A 25,526-nucleotide genomic window follows, 5' to 3' on the forward strand; every position below is an offset into this window, starting at 1 on the left:
AAATTCTAAAATGTCATGTGTGAATATCAATTCTTAGCAACAGACACAGTCACAAGTAGGGCTGGGCCATATTATACCGTTCACGGTAATACCGGTATAATGTTAGGCAACGATAGGAAAATGAAATATCGCGATAGAATGGGAGTAAAACGCGCATGCGCAGTGCCTTTGTTTTCATACGCACATGGCCGATTGTTGAGTGAAACAGATGAACCAGAATTGGTTTGTAAAAATGGTGCAACTTCCGTGATGTGGAACTGGTTTGGTGTTTGTCCGTCAGATACACAACAAAGCACATTTTTTTGCAGAACATGCAAGCGGCCGTTGTTATTGTCATATTTGTCGGACTAAGATGCCCTTAAATCTGGGAGTAATCTGGGTCCTAAACTCCGTATGCTTCAGGTCAAACAACACAGAGTTAAAAACTGTCTAAATTCTTTCATCTTTAATAAAACGATCAGCATTGCTGCTTTACCAGGTGTAACTATAAAGTTTAACTTCCAGGCATCCATGAAAACAAAAGTTATTACATTTAACGGAGTTAGAAGTTAGCAGGAAGCTAGCGGAAGTTAGCTCGCTAGTTTCGCTAGTTACCTAAGCATGATATTGCATGTTCTGACGGAGAGATTTCTGAAAAAAATCAAACGTACAGCTCTGCTATCACTTCCAACATAAATGAAGACAGGAAACTAAACAGCAGTGACGTTTGTAGGGTTACTGAAGTTGGGCTAGCTGGTATATAATGATGTGCTACGTGATCGCTAGCGACACAGCTATGTTAGCATAACATAAACAGTGAAGCTGGAGGACGAACACTAACACTTTTCCACTTATAAAAGTTAACGTGAAGGTTCTTCATGGTTAGAGACAAATGCAATCGCATGGCAGGATGCTGTAAACGGACCAAACTTCAGTCAGGAGAACAACTGAGATAATCCATCCACAATACGAGGTTAGTCATTAATATACTGCAACAACATGGGAATAGAGCAGCTGCCAGAGAATTCAACATTAATGAATCAATGGTACAGAAGTGGAGGAAGCAAGAAGAATGAGTTTAATAAAGTTTGATTTATCTGACTGCTTTGTTTCACTTAATGTGCCTTATAATCCCGTGCACCTTATGGTCCGAAAAATGTGTACTGCACACTGCAGTTTAATGTTGCAAAGCACCTCTTTTTAACTTCAGTGGATATTATACATGGTTATGCTCAGGATATGTCAGCCCATTTCTACTGGAAATGCCTTTTGGTTAAACTTTCAGCAAGGAATTTGCATTTGCACTGTTATATTTTTATAAAGCTTTAATGTACATAAAAACCAGCTTCTTGTTTAAGTGAAAATAAATGGAAGGTTGTCTTTTTGCGCTAGTAATGTTGTGGAGTTGTATTTTGTCTCGCATCAATTATATCGTCGGTTATATCGTTATCGCAAATTTTCAAATATATATCGTGATAAATATTTTTGGCCATATCGCCCTGCTCTAGTCACAAGTAACATTTCTTCAGGTCAGTCTTGGGCCACTTCATGCACGTAACCATGCACCAAAGCTGTCGGCATGCACACTGACCAATCAAGCCAAAAACCTTTAGCTAGATTCTCAAAAACAAAACTATCCTTTTAAATGTAAAATAAGTGATTATTTTGACATGAACAGAGGCACAAAGGCCCGAGTCTTAACAAACAGCAGTTCTTCCCACAGATTCTTACAGCCTCGAGAGAAATTGCTAACTACAGCAACTTTGTTCTTAATTAGTTCAGTGAATTTCCAACAAATCCTGCAGTATTTATACGTGCTTAAAGGCATACAGTATGATCCAAGGACAGGGAAACACACTGTATCTGTACAATTTCTAGCCAGCAGGTTCTTCAACTTTTTTAGCAGTGACCTAAATGAAAAATTCAGTTATCCATAGGACACAAGCTCATTAAAACATGTTGACACTGTTTTAATGTGCGGAGCCACCAAGAGAAGGGCTCCGGATTCATTTAAGGCTCCGAGCAATCATCAAACAGCCCTTACTCTAGGGGATGGGACTGATCACATTGTATAATGCCAGATCTTTTAAAAAAGTATGAAAAACTTCAGTTTCCAAAGGGGTTAAATGACAAATGACATTCTTCAGGGGAAAAATAAGAATAAACAGGAATATATGGATTACGTTTGCCTCAAGTCTCCAAACGTGAATTACTAATGATGCTGCCTGACGCTGAAGGCGAGTTAAAACCTTTACCTCCGAGTTTTGCTTAAGAGGCATTATTGTATCAAGGGAGTGGCTTATATGCCACTGCAGCTCAATACTCTGCACACACATACAATGGCACACAATATACCAGACAAAGATCTCTACTTCAGCCTTTGTAACACTTTTGAGCAGACACACAGTATCATGTGCTCACTTCTCTGCGTAATCAGCATGAAACTGTTGTATCAACTGCAGTCAGCATTCTTTTACTTGCTTTTGCATTTGGCACACGCTCGCTCTCCGTGTGAGCTAGCATCAAACCAAAGAGCGAAGAGAAATACACGGGACTGTCATGCACTGTTGCACTGCGCAAACCAAAGTGTGTCCTATAGCTTTAGGGATACAGACGGTCGACCCAAAGGCAGGTTGGACAATGACACCTCTGTACATTTCCAAAAAACAAATTGCGGTGCAGACTTTCAGGTATAAAAGTATTAACTGTTTTGAAACTGCTCGTTTCAGAGGGTCAAAAGTGATTCGACAGCTTACTGATGCAGTTTTATGGTGAGGCCAGATTACCACAACTAAGGTGGATGATGATTTCAGAAGGCTTCCTTTATGAAAGAAAAAGCCTTTACCGACCTCTAACCAAGTCAAGAATACTCTCAATGAGGTGGCAGTCTGTATTCAAGAGGCACCTTCATGAATGGAAATAGAGACAGTTTAACACAAAGTGCAAACCACTGGTTACACACAACAAGAAGAAAGCCAGACTTTGGCAGAAAACATTTAAAACCAGCCTGTGCAATCCTGCAAAATCGTTTGTTATGGCCTGCCAGTGCAACTGTGCCACTAGTGTTATTAATGTTTGACTGCTGATAGACACAGCTGATCGCACAGCGCTTCACAGTGCAAATGGATGAGAGCCCAAAGCAAACGACACCCAAGAGTTTCTGAAGGCAGTGAAATGACACAAGACCACCTGATCTGGACCTGACCGAGCAGACTTTTTAGTTCCTGAAGGGAAAACTGAATTCACAGCAGCAACTGAAGGCGTGGAGAGAAGCTCAAGAGAAGAAGTATAGCATTACATTGGATTTTATTTTTAAATGCACAGTGGTGGTGTACAGAAGCAGATATACAAAAATTGTGGCAAATATTTATGAGCCAAAGTAAATACTGTGATTTTGTAACTGTGCACAGAACAATAGCTGCCTGGTGCATGTCTGGGGTGGTCAGTTGCACATGCCAGTGTAATCTGCTGTGCTGGTCCGTCAGGAAACAGGCTATTCCAGTTAAAACTAACTAACACATATTGTTTTCAGAGTTATTAATTAAGAAGCAGGGTTTCTGGTTTTTGGTTAAAATCAAATAAAAAACTCAAACCAGTCAGCTGTTCCATAAAAACATACACCAATCTGTATAATCCCATAATCATACTTAAACAGAAACAATAGAATATATTCTGCAGAGGATGTACTTACCTTGTCTTTGTCTTCCACCAGATCACTGAGTATGTCGTCGGGGTCTAGAATCCCCCCGTCACAGTATTCAACATGGTGCGTCCGAATGAAGAAATCTCCTTCCTACAACAAAGGACACAAAAATCAGTGACTTGTGAACAGACTTATCACCACATGATCAATTTACCTACAATTGTTTTTTAACACCTGCACACATTTCTAACAGAACACTTGTTTTGTTTTGCCCCATCAGGAATGACATCAGTTATCACAGACAGAGTCTCAGTCGTGGTATTGTCGGACTGTTAACCACAACAGGCTGGAAAACTATCCAACATTTTCTGTCAGAATCCTAAAATAGTCACACTTCAGTCTGAAGGATACGGACTGCTGTTAAATTACACATCACAGAGCACAGAAATGATGTGGAGTTCATCAGTGTTGCATTCTTACGTTTCTTTAGGGATGTTTTTCTTTAGTTGTTTCAGGACGGCTGCCAAAATCTGATATTAAACCGCAGCTGAATTACTGAGATGTTACAGGTTGTGCCCTCTGTACTGCAGAAGTTAGGATGAATCTTCTCTCTTGTCAATCCAGAAGAGAGATCTTCCTCGTCCATCTTCAGAGGAAGGTCATATTGACGCCCACGCAGTCAAAACTAAAGATGGAGAAGCAGCGTTCAGTTTCCAAGGTCCAAAACCAAGTCTCGGAAAACTGAAGTCTTCTCTGTTCCCAGTGCATTTGTATTAAATTTGTGCTCTTATATAACTATCATTAGCTTACAGCTTTAAGTGTTTAAGGTCTGTGCTAACTAAAAATAAAGACAAGATGATAGTTTATTAAATTTTACTGAAATCTGCAGATTGTTTCGGTGAAGTTTAATAAACTCCTTGCTATCTAAAATATAACAGGACACCGGAGTAAATTCTCCAGCATCTCACACTTCTGATAATCAGCTGTCTGCTTGACGTTTATTCAGCTGTGTAAAAACTATAACTTTAATCTCAGCCAAACCGATTTACCCAGGAAAAAATAAATAAATAAAAATAAATAAATAAATAAATAAATAAATAAATACTTAAAAAAGCCAAACAATAACATTTTTAAGTTATCTTAGTGACTTATATATCATGTTTAACCTGAGTAGCGAAAGACGGCGGTGGGTTTGAAAACGATTTGCCGGGAGTCCGGTGTTCTCACGGCTCTAGTGACCTTGCTCCCGGCTAGCTATCGAGCTAGTGGGTAACAGACGTCTCCGAAAACGTCGGAGCGCTTTTGAAAATATGTGGTGTCTTGATAAACTGAGCAGATATTTGAGGTTTACACAGCTACATTCTCGCCTGAAAATATGTTAAACGTTTATTTTGTGACCCAGAAAGAATAATAAGAGTAATATTAAAACTAACTAGCTTCCGCCATTGTTGTAAATTGAGCTGGGCCGCGCTATGAATTCTGGGACACAGCTTCTTCTTCTTCTTCGGGGTTTAACGGCAGCTGGCATCCTTGTACATGCAGTGCTGCCATCTTCTGTTTCAGTCCGTTATTACACTCTTAAATCCTGCTACTTATTCCTGCGGCTTTTGTGATCTTACAAAGCTTCAAACGACGCGTCGACTGTTAAATCAGTCGTCGACGATTTTGATAGTCGACATAATCGTGACTAGTCGACTAATCGTGGCAGCCCTAATAACAACACAGATACATGAATGTAGCTTGTATTGGAAACACACGTTGGTCAAAAAGACTAGAAAGGCACTGTTGACCATCTGCTTCCTATAATAAAAATCCTCAGTTTTCCAAATTCAAACACAGAACAATGGAGAGAGGCTCTTTAATTTCACACAGCGGTCAATAAGTTTCACATTAACATAGTAATAAATTAAAATTATTCTAATTATTTGATGGACACCCACAAGAATCTACTGCACACCAACTCCTCATTTATAAAGCCCTCGCTCTCCGACTCCCCTTCTCCCTCAACTTTGCCCTCACCTTTGTTTCTTTGCTGCACACATCTCTCACGTCTTCCCCGAGGTGCCTTGTACAGATTACAGCTCTAGCTGGGCCCATTCTCTCTCCCTCCTCGCTCCCTTTCTCCGCCGTGTTGGGCCTGTGATTAATGACTTTGAAACTGTACTGGACAGCTGACTGCATAGAGCTGGTTGTTGAACAACATATTGAGACAACACACAAGCGTGCACACACATACTCAAGACAAATCACACGCAGCCTAAGGAAAGGTGCGACTCCAAACACTACAGGGTGGTGCTCCAGTAAATCACTCTTTCAGGGTCAGATGCTCGTAATGTTTTTCAAAAACTCGCATTAGAAAGATTTCAAGATCAGATTGTGTCCACGGGTATCACTGCAAGGGCAACATTTCCTTCTGTCAGTGTATCAGTCCAACTGATCTGACTGTGTAATCATTAAAAACGATATGTGTGCAAACGCGTACAATTACAAAACTCGCCATTTCAGTGGCTATTCAACAATCTTTGTTGCACAAGCCTCTGACACTGAGACCATTTATGCTCTTCTATTGTCTGTAACTCTTCCTCTCTTCCTTCCAGCTGGAATTTATAGTATGACTCCGCTGTAACAATGACTTGGCTAAGACCCAGTCCAGATGCATGAGATAGATTTTCAAATACTCTGTTTTATTTTCTTCTTTCCCCTTGAGCACTGCCAATCAAGGCTTTGGAAAATGTTAACTCAAGGACACGCACCGAGTGCGCGTGTTTGTGTAACTGCCTGCGCTTTAAATTTTGTTTATTAGTTCTAATGTCCAGCCCTCAATCGGTCACCGTCACACAAACAGCGGGACGCCACACGAGCAATCGTACCTCGGGAAACAGGCGTGATGAGTTCAGCTTGTATTCTACTTCCTCACATCAGAAAACTAAGCCGGGCCTGCTCTCAGTGTGTGGGCTGATCCACACCACCCAACTACAATTCACACAGAAGCCTTTAATTGTAACTAATCTATTAAAGCTCAACGAGTCATTCATCAAATTACAACAAACTAGCACAGGTGGATTTTGAAGCGCTTACAGCTGAAAACCCAAATCCATCGTCTTAAAGTTATCATCGATTAAGCCCTCCAAATGTTCCAACGCTCACTCACCGCTCTGGTAGCTAAACTTTGTTCTCAACCACCTGACCTGCCAAGTTAGCTCATATTAAATATAGCCCCACCAACGCCTACTAACTATTTTTACTACCAAGGCAGAAATGGTTAGTCTGACAGCTTATTTTGCTCGTGTGTCTACTTGGATTCAGCAAATTGACATTTCGAAGGTTGATAACTTGATTTTCACAGAACACGGTCTTTAAATCTTTGAGCAAGGAAAGATCCTGTGCACAAATAGATTTACGGTGTAGTTTGTCTGTTTGCCAGCAGGATTACACAAACAGTACCAAGACAAATGTCGTTAAACTTTGTGAAAAGGTGCAGGAAAGGCAGATCTTCTGCCACATTAACACTGAATATTAACGAATAATCATGTGACTAGAGTCAGATGATATTTAACCTGACAAGTAAAGACTTATTTGCAAATTAGAATTTATTATTTCAGAACATGTAAAGTACTGAGAAAGTACCACATCAGGTCGAAGATGAAATACACCCAACCATAAATCTGACATTAATCAGCTGATTCTAATTATATACACAAACTCATTCCAGTGGTTCCTGAAGAGACTGAAATGACTTGCGCAGTAAGTAATAGTAGTAGTAATAGGTAAAATTGTTTCCTGGTCACATGATGACACGCACCATGCCGTCTTTCTCCAAGTTACATTGTTACATATTCAGTGGATCAGAACCTTTTTAAATCCAACTGATTGTTCACGAAACTAATCGGCAGACTAATCACTACAAAAAGTGGGAAACACGTACACCCTGTAACCTGGAAACACAACGAGACACGCACAGTGAAAACAGCCTCGTTCCTTCGGCGACCTGCTGCTGCTATGAGGACATCAACGCCTGTTTGGGTTTCTCTGTTACAGTAGGCAATCCGTACGGCTGTACCGACGAGAGACGAAGATTCTGAGAGATAAGCCGTGAGCACACTCGTCTAATCTGATAAAGTGTCAGTGTAACAGAGTTAATAATACATATGAAAAACATGCACTTACCTGTTCTTAATTATCATTTTAAGTGTGAATTTTATCTTCTTTTTTTTTTAATTGTATTTTATTTTGAAAACCCAGAAACCGGATCTCACGCTAACGTTTAGAAGCTGCTAAGGCTTCCGCTCCTCACAGCGCGCGCTTGCACTGTGAGGGTAAGTCCGGAGCTACAATTGCCGGTACCACCAGAAGACACCTGTTGAATGTGTTTTATGTCTTCTGCAGAAGTAAACTGTGAAAAGCCAACCCTTCTGAGCGTCTGTGATTCTTGAAGAGCTGGAAGTGTTACATCAGCACCAAATCCTGTCCCTCCAACTCTAGTGGTTTCTAAACCCGGAGAGACTCGCAGATATAAGTTTAAAGATAAGAGTTGTAAACACGCCGATCAAATCCAAAAATCAGGGGGATTAGCACTTAATGCAGTGTTTTGCCTGAGTCTATTTCAGATAATCTTGGGTAATTTGGGATATTTGATTCTCGTGACGTGATGTGGAAATGATTAATAGGTTGGAGTAAATTCCCTCCTGAGTGAAAACACTCTGTACCATCGCTCCCACTCTTATCTCTGAACAGTACGCCTTTTTAGTCTGCTGCTTAACAAACAAGTTTGGTATGCACGCTGCTCTCAAACTGAAGGTCGTGCAAATGAGTGGACCTCGATAAACCACAGAGGTGTGATTGAAGAGTCACGCAGTGCGACATCCACACCACAGCTTCAGCTGAATACTCGCCCACGTTTAGATCCTTATCCAGAACAGAGAGGTCTGAAATCATCAGACGTCAAGCAGGAAATGTATGTGTGTATTATATCATTTTATTATCGATAATTCTGTAAAGGCAGTGACTAATATCCTGAAATTAATTCTGAAAAAGCAAAACAATCTAAACTGAATCACCCCCCGACCTGCCTTGTGACCCTGCAACATCCCACACTTAAGATGGGCACAAGCTCACTTTTCAATCATCCAATTAAGCAAAGATACATTTATTGTCACGTTGTAACAAAAAATTCATGGTTTGCTTACACCGACTCGAACAGTTTGTTCAAACAAACCTTTCCGAGTCCGTTCTAAACAGTCAGGCTCAATAAACACATTCCTGTGGTTTGTCTACAGAGGAGGAGGCGCGTGTCTCCTCCCGGCCTCTCCCTCGCCCTCAGAAATAATTGCCTGTGCCGTGGCATGGGGCCAGAATGTTTGGACGATTTTATCAGCTTGTTTGGCCACGCCTCATCAGCATTCCTGTCCCGACTAATGAAACTACACTGTACACCCACACTGACGAGAACCCTTCCATACACATCCACCTGGAAATCCATATGCACAAGTGTATACACAGGTATAGTGTAAAAACACCACCTGCCCACAAACCTGACTGATTTCATTTTTAAAGCATAACATATGTATCATCTGGCTTCATCTATACCTTAGATTTCTTATCTTAGTCCAAATATGTGCAGTCACGTGGTTTTATTTATTGATGTTTTATACATTTGGACAAGCAAGTAACGGTTCATGTATTATTTTAGTTTCAGCGTGTCAGCCTGAAACTGGTTTTAAAAGCACAGGAGCGTTTGTTGCTCCTACACGTTTATTTGCAACCTATAAGTCGTTTTTATTTCTGACACACACCCGGTGCAGGTCCAGTTTTTGAAAATGATGTTTGCTTTTACATCCAACCGCTATGACACCAACAGCTGCAAAGTTTCCTGCAGATCCAGATCTCCTTTTTTGGAGACTCATGTCTGCTTTGAGTGCTCAGAGACGTCCGTATGCTGTTTGCAGCTAACAGTGAATTTGCTAGACCATCATGTACAAAGTGTCCCTTCAGTTAAAGTTGTTCAAGTAATTTGAAAATCCTTTTGAATGCTTTCCCAGACCCATATCCTTAGAACTTTTACTTTGTAGAACTAGTTTACCACATTACTGTATTACTGTATACAGTCAGCCAATAAAGTTGTTCTGTATATTAGAAGACTTTGTTCCCCTTCCTTGTCCTCCGTGCCCCCCTGGTAGTGAGCCAGGTTGTGCTAGAAACCTTTACATTGCTGACTCACAGCCATCTGCAGTCTTAACTTGGAAGACCTTAGAAAACCATTCAGATCTTGGCAGGACAGTACAGGCTTTAAAAGCAAAGAGAGAACACCAGGACCTCAGTGTTATAGGCTTAACCTTTTAACCTTTTTTTTTCTTTTTCCCCATTACTACACATGCTCGCTTTGGTTAGATTATTTATAATTCAACTGTTTACTTCATTTTACATGACGTGAAGATTCCAGCAACACTTAATAAAGCTGTTCCCTATTACTTTAAGTGAAGCTGGTGAAGTTGTGCCAGAAGAATTTGTTGCTATCAATCTACGATGAGCAGGGTATATAAAAGACAAAAAAACCCAGTGACAGCGCTGAACCTTTGAAGTGTCCAATCATGTTTTATTATCCACACACCGCACAGGGGTCCACAGATAAAAGGAACAGTTATTAATATTTTTGTTTGTTTTATTCTTTGTAAATTATACCAAGGTTCAAATAATACTGATTAAATTTCATTGTTCGCCGTTTGCTCACTTTGTTCAGAAAATAAAAAGAAAACTTCTCTCGATATGAAAAGCCGGTCAGTGTTGTCCATTATATTTGTTTGGCCTCCAAAATGCGAGTGTCCCAACACCGTCTCTATTTTAGTAGGACAAGGACAGCCTGCTCTCGCCCATTGGTCAGAGGGCCCGGTGGCGCCTGTGTCCGGCAGCCTCGCCTCTGTCAGTGCGCCCCAGGGCAGCTGTGGCTACAATGTAGCTTGCTATCGCCTGTGTGTGAATGGGTGGATGACTGAATGTAGTGTAAAGCGCTTTGGGGTCCTATGGACTAGAAAAGCGCTATACAAATGCAGGCCATTTACCATTTACCATTATTGCCCTGGTATAATTAGCAGAAAGAGAAGCACGGCATCAGTGTTTGGACTAATGGTGAAAGGATTTAGAGGACTCAAAATGTTTCATTATGTTTCCCAATGTCACAGACATTATTTAAACCAATTCGCATAATTCGGCCATTGCAATGGAGATATTATAGAGGGTTTAGAGAGACAAAATAAAGCCGCCGTCTCCAGTAAAGTTTACCCTAAAGGTCATATCAGTGTTTTCTAGATAAAGTCCCATTCATACATTCAGGCTGTTCAGTTAAAGAAAACTGGTCTCTCCTGAGCAGGATGTGCGTATTGGCATCAAACGTGGAACCTATGTTTCTAATAAACGAAACAATAAACGTACTTTTCCCATGGCGGGGATCTGCTTTTTATTTTGAAACTCTGACATGATTACAGAATGCTGAGTGTCATTTTTCTGGATTATACAGGCAACACCACCTGCATTTCACTTGTACTGGGACTCATAAACACACAGTCGCACACGTGTCTGTTTGGCCAAAGGCAATTAGGCTGATAACTTTCTGGCAACTCCCCACAAAAAACAACCTCCGCCTTCATCCCTCCCTCTTCTATCTTCAAATGCTTTTGTTCTGATTTCTTCAGATGGTTTATTAATCTCCTCACAGCCAACGCTCTACAAAAACCCTGCATATCACTATTTTTTTCACTTGATACAGTCATGCTCGGTGCTTCCCTTCCATAATTTGTGCTAGCCCTCTATGATCATCCATCAACAGTGATAGCTCTATATTATGCTGCAGCTGTCAGCAGGCTTGTTTGCTCTGATAAATAACTAAAGATCACAGCGCTCTCAGATCACTGATATATCGAGTGAAGTGGATAACAGTTAATCTAATGATATCTGCTCAATAAAAACTTACAGACTAATTGACTAATCTGTGCTTTTCTCTTAAAAGCTAAATGAGATACACTTTATCTACATGAGCGTCCTAAAGGCGTGCTACAGCTAACCAGTACTGCCAGGATCAGACACATCACACTGCGCTAAGCCTATGAAAAGTGCTTTAACTATAATAAATGGTTACTATTTTAATGGTAAAAATACTTACTAGGCATACACTGGCACTTTTAAAAAAAGACATAATCAAACCTCACTTGATTTTACAGAAGAGACTCCATCATGAGAATGGGTACGGTTCCCCCTCCTGATTCCTTTCTTTCTTTCTTTTTGCGTATTTGTCACACTTAAATGTTTCAGCTCAAACTATTTTTAATATTACACAAAGATAATCAGAGTAAATACAAAACACCTTTTTTTAAATGCTGATTTCACTTCCTAAGGGAATAAAGTTATCCAAACCTCCCTGCCCTGTGCGGGAAATAATTTCTCCCAAATCAACTGTGATTAACCACAGTTCAATTTCAGCACCCGTGCCCGATTACTGCCACAAATGACTTAAATAGATCTCAAAAATCAACACATCGTGACACAATCTAAAGAAACGCCTGATAAACTAAGTCAGCGTCATCGCTGTGATCAGTCCGAGGCTTCACAGGAGTGGCTGGCCTGCCAACATTATTCAAAGAGCGCATCAACGACTCACCCAGAATCAGAATCAGAAACTTTATTGTCATTGTCATGAGAACAACGAAATTAAGAATGGTCCCCGATCATTGCATCATCCCTAGCAATATCAAAATATAAATAAAACAATAAAATTCAATAAATAAAATAGATAGAATACTTAAAATACTAATAAGATATAACAGTAAAACATTCACATACATTCCCACACACATGCTTCAGACCGTGCATAGATTAACACAAGAGTGGCGTGATGGACATTTTTTTGTAGTATTCAGATGTGTTATTGCAGTTGGATAACAGCTGTGTTTGAGTCTATTAGTCCTTGCTCTGATTGCCCTGTACCGTCTGCCTGAGGGCAACAGTTCGAACAGGGAGTGGCCAGGATGTGAGGTGTCTTTTATGATGTTTTGGGCCTTTTTAAAACAGTGGGCGTTGTGTAGGACTTCCAGTGTGGGGAGAGGGCAGCCAGTGATCTTTTGGGCGGTGTTAATGATCCCTTGGAGTGCTTTCCTCTGAGCCCCTGTGCAGCTAGTGTACCAGATGCATATGCAGTAAGTTAGAACACTCTCAATGTGACCCAGTAGGTCACAGAAGAACCAGAACAAGAACTGCAGGCCTCGCTTGCCTCAGTCAAGGTCAGAGTTCATGACTCAACAATAAGAAAGAGACTGGGCAAAACTGGAGAGTTCAAAGAGAAAACCAATGCTGACCAAAAAGAGCACCAAGGCTCGTCTCACATCTGCCAAAAAAAACATCTGGATGATCCACAAGACTTCTGGGAAAATATTCTGCGGACTGACGAGAACAAAAGATGAACTTTCTGGAAGGTTTGAGTCCCATTACATACTGCATTTCATAAAAAGAACATCAGAGCAACAGTCAAAACATGGTGGTGGTGGTGGTGTGATGGTCAGGGGCTGTTCTGTAGTGGTTTCAATCAGACTCAGATATTTTGGCGTGACCTCAAACTGGTCATTCATGCTGGAAAACCCTCCAAAGTAGCAGAATTACAACAATTCTGTAAAGAACAGTGGACCAGAACTCCTCCAAAACAATGTGAAAGACTCATAAACACATAACTGTGTGTCCTCCTGCCAAGAGCGACACAACCAGTTATTAGGTTTAGGGGGGAAATTAGTTTTTCACACGGGGCAGGTGTGTTATTGTTTAAATACTGCATTTTGTATTTACTCAGATTGTTGTTGTCTATTATTAAAATTTATTTGAAGCTCAGAAACATTTAGGTGCAAAAAAAACTCAGAAATCAGGAAGTGGGCAACAAGCAGCAAACAGATCAGGCCAGAAAGAAAGGGGGGAAACTATTCACTAAACACATGATAAACAATGTATCTACACTATAGGGATAAAAGAACCAGTTCACACTTCTTAATATAAGATGTCTGTTGTTTTCAGTCCCGTTGCCACAGGTGTGTAATATCAGTCAAAAGCAGGCTCATTTAAAGAGCTCAGCAGTTCCAAGTCTGTTACTGTAACAAGTCAGTCTGTGAGTTTTCACCCCTTCCAAATATTCAACCATCAGCTGTGTTCAAACGTCATCTGGCATTATCATCAGCACCAAGTCTGTGCACCAGGAGCTTCATGAGATGGTTCACGATGACCGAGCAGCTCCTGTAATTATAACGTACGGGTTCCACACAGTGTTTTTTATCTAATGCCCTTCATTCTGTGCTTTTCTTTACTCATTTCGTGAAACTATGCATTTACAGGAAAGGTGAGAAGTGAGTCTACAATCTTAGTTTCACTGGAGACAAAGGGGAGGGATGTCCCTCCTACACTTATCTGTGTACAAGCGCCTATATTGTTTTTTCACGTATAACTCCAAGATGAGTGATATTACACACTCTCTACTGAATATAAAATTTGTAAAATGGTTATGTTTTACAAATTACGGTTACCACAACCACAAGACCAATCGCAGCAACCCAGGCTTGATTCTGACCCAATGCCGTTTGCAGCGTCTCTTCCACCACTCTCCTTCTCTTCACTAAAAAAAAAACTAATAAAAGCCCCCAAAATAATAATAAAAACAGAATTTATGGCTTAGCATCAGTGTGGTGAACGAGTTCTAAATCCACATCCTAAAACGTGTTAACCAAGCTAAATTATGTACTTAGTGATGCGAGACCTGCCTTATCTCTAAAAAGAGCTTTAAAGGAATTAGAAAAAGTTAGAAAAAGACCTTTAATGTGTTAGTAAATAACAGCAGTTTCATATAAAAAGCAGCCATATCGAAGCCTTTTGTTTCTTCCATCCTCTCTGTGGGTTAAACTAACACGAGTTTTAATTCAGAGATAAATGTGAAACTAAAATGATCACAAACAGGAATTAAATCCTCTCAGAAGCTCACCTTAAGACTACATTTCATGAAGCCCAACTCTTTTTGAGATCGCTCAAATGCAGCGCTAATGTCTGTGCTGTGCATTAGCTCCTCTTAAGCACCACTGTGGGAACACCTAACAAAGCAGCTGATAAATAGTACTGCCAGTATCAGTTAGCTACAGTGCATGCAGAAACACAAGATAATAAAACGCTTTTAATCCAAGCAGCATACTCTCTAAGTAGAGTGAAGCAGATAGGGAGGAAGGGGAAAGAGACAGACAGAAAGCTAGCGGTCTCTGTGACATAAAAATATGATTTGCCTGGCACTGGGAGGGAGGATTAGGGACTGGACCACTGTACAACACACACATATATCCTAGATTTTTAATCCCGAAACACGCTAACAGCCAAAATTATACGGCTACAAGAGATTAGTGTTGCAGAAAAATGACTGAGTGACAACAAGAAAGTCAGAAAAACACAGAGAGAGAAAATACTTAGGAAGAAGAAAAGGAGACTACAAATTCACCATCCCCCAAGAAGCAGAACTGGAGTCTGATGTCAAAAGTTCTGAAAGGGGGGGGGTTGAAAAATGAAGACAAGCAACAGGACAATTACTGTGAAAATGATTAAGAGGAAAAAGGGCTAAAACCATTTGAGAGCACAAAGTGCAGAGCGAAGGTGGAAAGAGGAGGAGAGACTGAGACTTGCTGACAAAGGTGTGGGAGACAGCGGGAAAAGGGAAAGAAAACAGAGGAAGAAGAGAAGAGCAGGCCAAAACACACAGAGCGAGCATGTTCTTAGCAAAGAATTTCATTGACACCAAACAAAGACTTTAAACACTAACAGACCAAAGCAGCAGAGCAGGGAGGCGCTCACATCGCAGCACACCTCAGATGTTCCTGCTCTAGCTTCATAGCACCGCGCTAGATCTATGCTGCAGCCTGCAGTCCACCTTCCCTGATATGTAACTGCAGCGAAGCAGACCTCAACTGCTGTGACAGGTCTGAGAAACACAGCATCCGTCCACAAGGATGATGCCTTTATAAAGCAAATAGCAGTTTTATTATTAAAACAAAGCTTCCTTTTAATAAGTCAGAGCTACTAAAAGGAGACTTGAGAGTCAGTTCTTCAGTGAACTGTTGTCTAAGATTTATTGACTCTAATTCCAGCATGATCGGCTCAATCAGACTCGTGATAGCAGAGCTAATGGAGACACAACAACACTCGCTGCAGCAGGGATTCAAGACAGTACCACACATCACGCTTAAAAGCAAACAAACTACAGTCAAAACAGTGTAAACTGACCTTTACTGTGAAAATGAAAATAGGCCCTTTCTTTGATTTATTCAAGGCATGTAGCCGCACCAATCTTTTCTTCAGACACATTTACTTCTAGAGGTAGTCATCATCATAGCTTCCATTTTCTGAGCTGAAGATGGTGACAGTTTCTCTATCCATACCCTTCTAGTTCTAGCTGGAATGGGGGTATCTTATAAAGAAGAGCTGCATGTGAGGGAGGACGTGTTCAATGAGGAAGAACAGTTTAAACAAAAGGGAGACGACGGCGCGAGCTACGTGCACAGCAATATACAAGGTGAACAGGAGATTTATTTGAGTAAAAGATAAGAATGATAAATATGATGAAGGGGGCAAAACACACAGGAGGGTTGTGTGGTGAGGGGTAATATACGGACAGGTGGAAGCGGATTAAAAAGGAAAAAAGGTCCAGGACGCAAGAAAAACAGGACGGCATCTCTAGCACTCTCTCATATAAACCCACACACACACCTTCGGCATCTCTCCCTCAATCGCAGCTGAGACGATCCATCCATATGACTGCTGTGCCTTTTGAATAATGGACCCAATATGAAGCAAGTCACTGAGAAGATTTGGCTGTGTGATGGGGGTCATGGGGTTCCTGCCCTGAGAGCAGCGCCGGGAATCAACAGCAGTCATAAAGGAATCACAAGACGGAGTCATTTGCATTTTACACTCACAACTAAATTGGAAATGACTCGCGCCTGCTCCTGTCTGGACCATCACAATTCATATCAGATATGCTTTTAATTTTTTATACAGCAATTATGGAAAACCGGACCTCCATGGCTTTGTCTAATTTCCCAAGACTTTTAGATGTGAAAATCATATGGTCCTTTCATGATATAAAAATGACTGAGCTCTCGATTATTCTTTCATGACTTCAGGGGGAAAACCTCAAATGTTATGAAAGTGCTGTTTCATAAAAACTTATCTGTCTCGGAGTTCATGAAAATCTTAACACATTATTACAGAACTACTTCTTACAATAAATAATGGAGCTAACTGACAGCTCAAGGGTGAGATGGACTCGGAGAGAGATAAGGCTGCATTTGTTCATGCTTTTTGTTCATTTTTCCCAAGCAGAGCGCTCGCTCTATGGGGTATCACTGACAAAAACATATTTTTCTGCAGCTGCGATTTTTGCCACAGTTACAGTATAAAGATGTGCTGCGTTTAATGTGTTGAATAAAAGAGTCACTTCTCGTGCCAAGACTGCTATCAGGCGTAATTGCAAAGACAGGTGCTTTGCAAACTTCTCTACAGTACCTGCTCCAGGAGTTTTCTGTATCTCTGCGTGGCTTGCTGGATGAGGTCCCTCACGGTCCATCCCTCCTTGCATGGCACCACCACACCTGTCTGCCCAAATGTTACTGTCACCTTCATGATGGCTGCTCTCCACCTTATCCCAGATCCGAGCCCTCTGGATGCAGATGATGAGCAATGTTCGTAACAATGCAGGAAGGCCTCCCGGAAAGACTTGACAAGAAGGCAAGGATGTCATCAAATACCAAAAATGTAAAAACACAGTACTGGCTGTAGGTGGCTTGAACACAGCTGCATCCAAATAAAAGTTAGATTTCTAAAACCCAAACTGCTTTCCAGAACTCTCCACGGGCATTAGAGTCATTTTGTGATCTCAGTACATCCAGCCGCCTTCACATGCAAAGGTAACCATGGCTGTCGCTCCTCTTCTCGTCTCCTCAAGCATAGCTAAGGATACCACTCAGCAGGTCTGAACACAGCTTCCTGAAGCGTTAAACTGCTGCACTGTTTGCGTGATGGAGCTGAGCGGTGTGTCCTGTCATGCCTCACGGCGGCTTAACTGTAGTTAACTTGTAATAAAGTTAGCTGTGTATCAGCTAGCTGCACTAGCCCCGGCTATGATAACAAACCCGGGGTGGACGCTTTCAGTCTGTCACAGCTCTCCGATCTCCACACGCTTCCTCCACTATCACAGATGCCGTGTTTCTACGTGTTTTACCAGTCAGACAAAAGTTTATCCAAACTTTCACATAACAGCTAGCCGAAGCTGGCTCCTTCGCTAGCTAACGTTAGCAACCTTAGCTGAACTTTGGAGGGAGGGATGCAGTCGGTCGGGCATCATTCCACAAGTTTTCCCTCTCCCAACTTTCCTTTTTTCCAAGCCGTCACTTGCATCCACTACATCCCGGACAGGCACGATAAGAAGAAGGGAACGCAGTTTTGATATTCGGCGGTAAACTGGGCGTGTACTGGAGCAGGTAACGGAGCAGTAAAACTATGTTTTGGAAAAGTTTTGAGATTCCTTCACTGCCGACCGCTCCTGACCAGTTCCTGACCAGCTCCTCCACCGCTTCACGCTGTTCACTTTCTTAAAGGGGAAGTGCTCCAATTAATGCTGCAGCTGGGAGTAACGCAGTAATGCAGATTCTCGGTTCTAGCCTGCAGTGTTAGGATGTTCAACTTATATTAACGAGTTAACCAGACCAGATGTTAGGGCAGCAGACTGCTGACCTGCAGGTTTCTGCTTTCTCTGATGCTGGCGTCACTCACATTACTGCTTTTTATATGAACCCAATAATGATAACAAGAGCACACGCCTCCTCTAAGGCAGCTCGCTCTCTGCAGTATTTACTTTTACTGGACAGATGTTTACTTTGATTACTCAAACATTATGTAGGAGCAGGTAATCGATAATAGTTATTGATTTGTAGTAACTGGACATGAAAAACTTGAGCTTATTATATGGTGTTATCCTACAGTTTATTTTTAACTAACTTCTCTTTCTCTTGACAATACTTTCTTTAAAGGTATAACACACCTTTGGAGTCAGCTGTGAAATGTAAAAGAAAGGTCAAATGTGCACTACAATGTGATATTGAGAATCCTCATATACCACTATCATTTCCTGAATGTTGGCAGTATAAACAAACACATTAGACTTTTAGCATCGCTTTAAAGATAAAAGAGAATTTATGAAAGTTTGACCTTATTTGACCTTAAAGGAGAGGTCAGAGGTTCAAGGTAACGTGATACTTAGAATCCACATATATACTGTATTATTCCCTATATGCCTATATGTTGTCAATACAAACAATAGCAGTAAGAAGTAAGTAAGTAAAATTCATTTATACAGAACTTTTTAAGACAAAGTGCTTTACAGGTAATATAAAAACATATCAGACAAAACAACATAATACACAAGAACTTTACCCAAATGCCCGTCTAAATATTTGAGTTTTCAACTGTTTTTTAAAAGAAGCCACAGAGTCCACGGTGCGTAGAGTGGTGAACTGTTTCACAGTATTGCTGCTAGGGTTTGGAAAGGGCGTCTGTGGAATAGCCAGAAGGCCACCATCAGTGGATCTAAGGATCCAGCTTGGAGAGCAAGGGTGAAGAAGCTCGATGATATGAGTGGGGGTCTCTCCTCATAAAGACATAAAAGTATGAGTGAGTGATTTTAAACTGATATCTGAAAAAGCATTGTTTTAAATAGCTCTATATACCATTATTATCACTTTGACCTTCAGTCTGCTGACTTTCAAGCATTCAGATCAATTCAATTTTATTTATACAGCGCCAAATCACAACATCAGTCAACTCAAGGCGCTTTATATTATAAGGTAGACCCTACAATAATACATACAGAGAAAAGCCCAACAATCACATGACCCCCTATGAGCAGCACTTTGGCGACAGTGGGAAGGAAAAACTCCTTTTTAACAGGAAGAAACCTCCGGCAGAACCAGGCTCAGGGAGGGGCGGGGCCATCTGCTGAGACCGGTTGGGGTGAGGTCAGAGGTCAGTTTTGACATTATGTAAATCTTTATACGTCACTTTATATGTGTTGATAAGAAACACCACACTTGTAAAAGTCATAGTTTCTAAGTACGTTGACCTTGGTGGACGTAAGTAAATTTTCATGGTTTGTTAATCTACAGCCCTACAAAGTTTTATCAGTATTCATTCATTTTGAGCTGTCACGTATGCAGATTATGACACACATAACCTCCTTGCCAGAGGTGATAAAGTTAACTAGACTGGATGTTTGAGTAGTAAGTAATAATCTAAAGATTTTTGGTTTGTCCTGCTGCAGATGCTAATCTGATCCGTTTTGCAGTGTTTTGGCTGAATCTGGGCAGAGAGTAGTCCTGCACACGTCAGAATTCATCCATCATTCTCATTCAAATGAACCATGGTTTCATCTGTCCAAAAACATTGTGCTTTTCAGAACACTTGAATCTTATCAGGCTCTTTTAGATGTTTCTGTTCTCGAGCGTAACCAGTGGTTTGTGGCTTGTTGTAATCCTTCTGTATTTACATTCATGAAGGCATATCTTGCTTGTAGACTTTGGCAACGATAAGTCGACCTCCTTGTGGCTGTTGACTTGGTTAGAGGTTGTGAATGTCAGAGACATTATTTAGGCTGGAGAGCGATAGAAAACAAAAGGCAGCAGGAAACTAACTAGACTACACTGGGAAAACTAAAACTAAACACTGGAACACATGACCCATGAAGCACAGACCACCCAAAAAATAAACAAGGGGGAAACTTACACAATAAATACACAGAGGTGTGACAAGGGAAGTGGAAACACATGGGGAACACAGCAGGAACAAATTAGGTGAGACGAGACAGGAGGAAGAAAACCTGAACACGGAGACGGGACTGTCAAAGTAAAAGAGGAAACACAATGACACAGATTAAGACACGCAGCTTGACACAGGAGCCAGGAGGAAGAAATGCACCTGGATACTATACGGACTGAAGAGACAAAGAAGGGAAAAGGTGGAAACGGTTCAGGGAGATGAGACCGGGAGGGAGGGGGAGAGAGTGAGGACTGAAACACAAGGGGAGGAACGTGAACAGAAAAAGGGAGACAAATGCTGTCAAATGACCCAGAACCATGACAGTGAAAGACTTGTTCCCCCCTTAACCATAGAAATAAGTCTGTCGTTGTGGATTTTAGCTGTCATCTGTGGAATGTCAGCTGGACTCTTGGGGTTGCTGAGCTGACCAGTGCATTGAAACTTTTTTTAAAAAGTACCAGATTGTTGATTGGCCACCCCGAAAGTTGTTGCTATTCTCTGTAGAGTTTATTTTGTTTGTCTTTTTTCTTTCATTTCTTCATTTCCTACACAGCTCAAGCCAAGTTTTTCTTGAAACCCCACGAAACTATAAAAATGTGTCGTTGTCCAACAAATGATGAATCTAACTCTACAGCGTGGCTACCTGTCCAGGATGTGATAGCTGGGATTCACTCCAGTATGGATGGAAATAGATTGTTGGAAATGCTGCTGAAATCAATGCAGTGTTCAGACAGATGTTGTTGTTTGAACAGTGCTCAATATTTGGCAAGAAAAAAAACACCATAGGAAAAGACAATGCTTAAGGTTGTCCTACATAAAACAGAAATACACTTAACCTTCAAGAGTTATTAAGAAAATGTCAACAAATAGTTTTTGCTTTGTTTCTAACAGCCCTCCTTACTACCACCGTCACATATAACTTCTTACCAGGCTTCAGTTGTGTTATGTGAGAACTCGAGTTATTCTCTCGTGAGCAGAAGAGAATAACGTGAATCTTGGAGTAAATAGTCGTGGAGGGATTTGCCACTGCGACTCAGAAGTTGTTAACTATTGAAGTCTTTTACTGATACAAGTATTGTCAAGTGCATTGATAAAATACTGCAATATGACAAGTATAACTACCTCCATTAAGCATATAATAAAATATGATACAGCCATACATGTTGCAGCAGAAGATGTAAATGAGAGAATCAGTGTAAATGCATCCTGGCCTATTGCTCTGCTGCCAAGCCTCGGACACTTGAAGGTGCATTAGAGTAGAGCCATCATTAACTCTGATGTGAAAATCTGCATCATCGCCTCCTCATTAGACCGCAGAGTTAATTAAACACAAAGCTTTACGTTGTATCTTTCATTTTAACTTCTTCAGCCTGCATTCAGTCTGGTGAGATGTTCAGTAATGTGTAACACAAGGATTTTGTCTGTTCCAAAGAAATATTACAAAGTTATATTCAATACAAAAATACAGTGAAATGACAATAAATACATTTTTCTTAAGATGAACATGGTTAGTGTCTGAATTATCATATAATAAAACCTGAAGTTATCATGCAATGAGAAAAATGAAGTATATGATATTAAGTACAGGAGGCTTTGACTTTCCATTTTACTATGGTTTGTTTCGGTTTGTGAAACCGAAACAAAGTCATGAACATCTTCTGGCACAAGTTCATCCTTATGATGTTGAAACCAATGAAAATACTGTATTTACAAAATATTTTGGCTTTTCACTGTTTGGCTCATCTTCAAAGAGGAAACCCCTCCCTGTGGGGAGGAGTTTGGCTTTGTAATTAGCAGTTCAAGTGTATGCTTGTGAACGTCTGCAAATTGATTAGGGCTAGGCTTAGTTTCTGGGTCACTGAATTCCATTGCTACTAATGAAACCCAGGGGAGGAGGAGCATTGTGCATGCATGCATTTCTTTCTTCTTTCTTTCTGTTATGCAAGTTTGAAAGTTGGGAGTATATTTGCAGCTAATCTTTCTGCATAATTTCAAAATGTTTACATTAACTAAGTACTGTAGATCAAGGGTTATTGGCAAAAGCCTTTTAAAAAAGTCCCTTACCATGTTTATCTTTACAGTGCATTATACATGATTATAGAATTAATTCATAGCTGTAGACAAAAACATTTGATGGTCATTTTATGTTGATTTTAAATGACTGAGAGTTCCAAGTAATTCAAGTTAATTCTTTTCATTATGTGAACTGACTGACAGCACTAATTTAAACATAATTTGCAGTTTTTGCAGTTACGTATTTTTCATTTAGTTATCTGTTTAATTTTATTTTGCACTTTTTTCCAACACTTCCAATAGATCTACTTTAAAGCAGCAACCTCTTTATTATTATTTAACAAATAAATACGTTTGACATAAAGTGCCAAAAACCGCAGTTCCCTGAAAGACCACGTGGAGCTCCAAAACCCAAAAGTACATGCATTGTCTCTTCGTTTTGGATTTTCCTTCTTGTGACCCTTCATATGTTGAATCTGAAGGTGCAGGATGAGTCTCTACCCACATACTTAATACACGATTAGACAGAACAGCGATGTCCGTCTCGGCCGCTGTGGCACAGATGGCAGAAGCATGGCGGTCTCCACAAACCGACCCCGCTGCTAAGATCTGTTATAAAAACACTGAAACTGTATCCATGATATTATAATTTCCTATTTAAAGGTGATGAGAAAACAAAATATAAAATATCAAAAACTGTGGCTAATTCACAGCAAATATATAAGTGACTCATATCAAAACTAAAATCATGGTCAAATCTAAAAATAATATAAAATAGTCCCAAATAATAAATTCTACAACCACAATGCAAACTATACAAAAGGTCTGGCAAATTAAAATCATGTTCATGGATAACTGTGCATAACTGCTAAAGAGAAAGAGGAAACAAGAGAATACTGTTACACTTTTGTAAGACTAAAGTAACAGCATTGACAGATTTTGGCTTTAAGCATAGAAAATAGTGTTAAAAAGGCTGGTTTAGTTTAACATTTTTTAAAAAGTAGCCAATCAAGAACATATGATGATGATATCACATGCAAACTATAATTGACTATTTTAGTCAGTCCTTACCCTCGAACAGCTGCCAGACTACATCCCCACTTTACTTTTCTATTCATAGACACATGCATGCTTCTATTCAAACCTTTCTCATTTGATCCATATGGCTGTTCATGCCCCCTCCTCACCCCTTATGGTAAAATCCTAACCTCAGCAGTGTTCTGTGTCATGCCTCCTCCATTATGAACCGTTAGCAACCACAGTGAACATGCTAGGATGTGAATGCTCCCCTGCTGCTGGCCCAGGTGCATCCAGTCACCGGCAAACAAATCAATGTGGTTGAACACGTTCTGTTTTAAGGAAAGAAGAAGAAGAAAATGAAAAGGCACAGTGGGGAAGAGTAGAGTATTAAAAGATGCCTGTGTAATGCTTGCAGCATGGAAAAACACGAGCACTCACAAACACACATACACAGGGTACAAATATCATGAATCATGAAAGCACATTATTGGATGGACATATAATTTGTTCTTATCCTAAAATAACCTTTATAATAACACTGAATATTAAGTGTTCACTCATATTCTTACTAAGCAGCTTGAGATCAAATGAACAGAAACCTTTCAGAGGAGAAGACAAGACAGCAGCACATGTGGCTGAAGACAGTGGGGTGACTTAAATAGAAATACTAATAAACACTAATTATTTATCCTGGCCAACCCTTAAACTTACTGCTGATGTAATAAACTCTTCTTGGCTTTGTACTTGCTTAAGGTTGCAAACAGTCTGAGATGCAAGTAATTATTATACACACATAACTATAAAGTGTTTAACAGATACATTTGCAGTCTTGTAAGTTGCGAGGTGAGGGCTCCTTGGATCAGACTTCCCACACATGCTTGATTGGATTGACATCTGGGGAATTTGGAAGCCAAGTCAACACCTCAAACAGGTTGTTGTGTTCCTCAAACTGCTCCTAAACAACTCCCATTCCTGAACTTCCCATAGTGTATCTTGGTGCCAGGTGCCCCCAGGTAAACGATGCACACACACTAGATCCCTAACCCGACGTAATGTAAAAGAAAATGTGATTCATCAGACTAAGACACCTTCATCCATTGGTCCAGTTCTGATGCTCACGCATCCATTGTTGGTGCTTTCGGCGGTGGACGTGGTCAGCATGGCCACCCTGATTGCTCGACCTTCAGTCATCACGTGCATCAGTGATCTTGGCCACCCACGACCCTGTCGCTGGTTCTTTAAAGACCCGATTCCTAGAAGTGCCCTTCTTCTGATTGGCTGCCCTTCATCTGGCTTCGACAAACAGTGCTCATTCCCTTGCATGTTCCAGAACTGAATTACTGTATTATATGCCTTTGAACTTGTTAAAAAAGCAAAGTGACTGACTCCTTTTATATCTAGCCGTACTTTTCCCCCTCATATGTTCAGCACTATAGTTTTGTCTATAATTAAAGGCCACCCGGCAGAGTTAATGTTGAGTTGCTTGTACTCAGATGAGTACAGTGGATCCTTCATGTGTGATTGATGTGAGTAACTTTGATTGGACAATATGTGTTTGAAAAACTTGTGCCAGGACTATTGCAGCCCAGCACAGCGCACAGCAGTGGAAAAGGAACAAACCTTTGGGCGTCAACCCGGGTGACATATTTCCATCACTGCCAGCTGGAGCCGGAGCCAATAAATACCAGACCACTGTAAGGTCATTTGACCCAGAAAGAAAGGCTGATCACACCGTTTTCCACTGAAGATAAAAGCCAGATGTAAGTGGGTGTTACTAGGTGTCTTTTGCCCTTTGTAAAAATGTTCTAATCCAAACCATATCTGAAATATAATCTGACATCAAAAAGAGGAAACATCAAGTGCTTTATTAGGTGATATTCCTCAGTGTTGTTTTTGCACATTGTTGTTTGGCCTCAAGTGGCCAAAAACAATGCAGATTAAACATCAGATTATTAGAACAAGCTGGATAACACAGACAGTTTCAGCTGCAAAGCACCCGAAAGTTTTT

The 25,526-nt window shown here is 40.6% G+C and overlaps 1 protein-coding gene across 1 annotated transcript in view; it reads right to left on the reverse strand.

The window, feature by feature from the left end:
* Positions 1-18,235, reverse strand: part of LOC146616660 (partitioning defective 3 homolog B-like) — a 237,406-nt gene extending 219,171 nt beyond the window's left edge. The window contains exons 1-2 of the mRNA XM_085374833.1: positions 17,183-18,235; positions 3,671-3,772 (exon numbers count right to left, since the gene is read on the reverse strand). Of these exons, the coding sequence (XP_085230959.1) occupies positions 3,671-3,772; positions 17,183-17,299 (219 nt within the window). The 5' untranslated portion in view covers positions 17,300-18,235. The remainder of the gene's footprint in view (positions 1-3,670; positions 3,773-17,182) is intronic.
* Positions 18,236-25,526: the final 7,291 nt, after the last annotated feature.

This window comes from Diplotaxodon limnothrissa, linkage group LG16 (assembly GCF_057381915.1).
Source record: "Diplotaxodon limnothrissa isolate DT_005_m linkage group LG16, D_limnothrissa_male_GT1.1, whole genome shotgun sequence".
Classification (NCBI taxonomy): Eukaryota; Metazoa; Chordata; class Actinopteri; order Cichliformes; family Cichlidae; genus Diplotaxodon; species Diplotaxodon limnothrissa.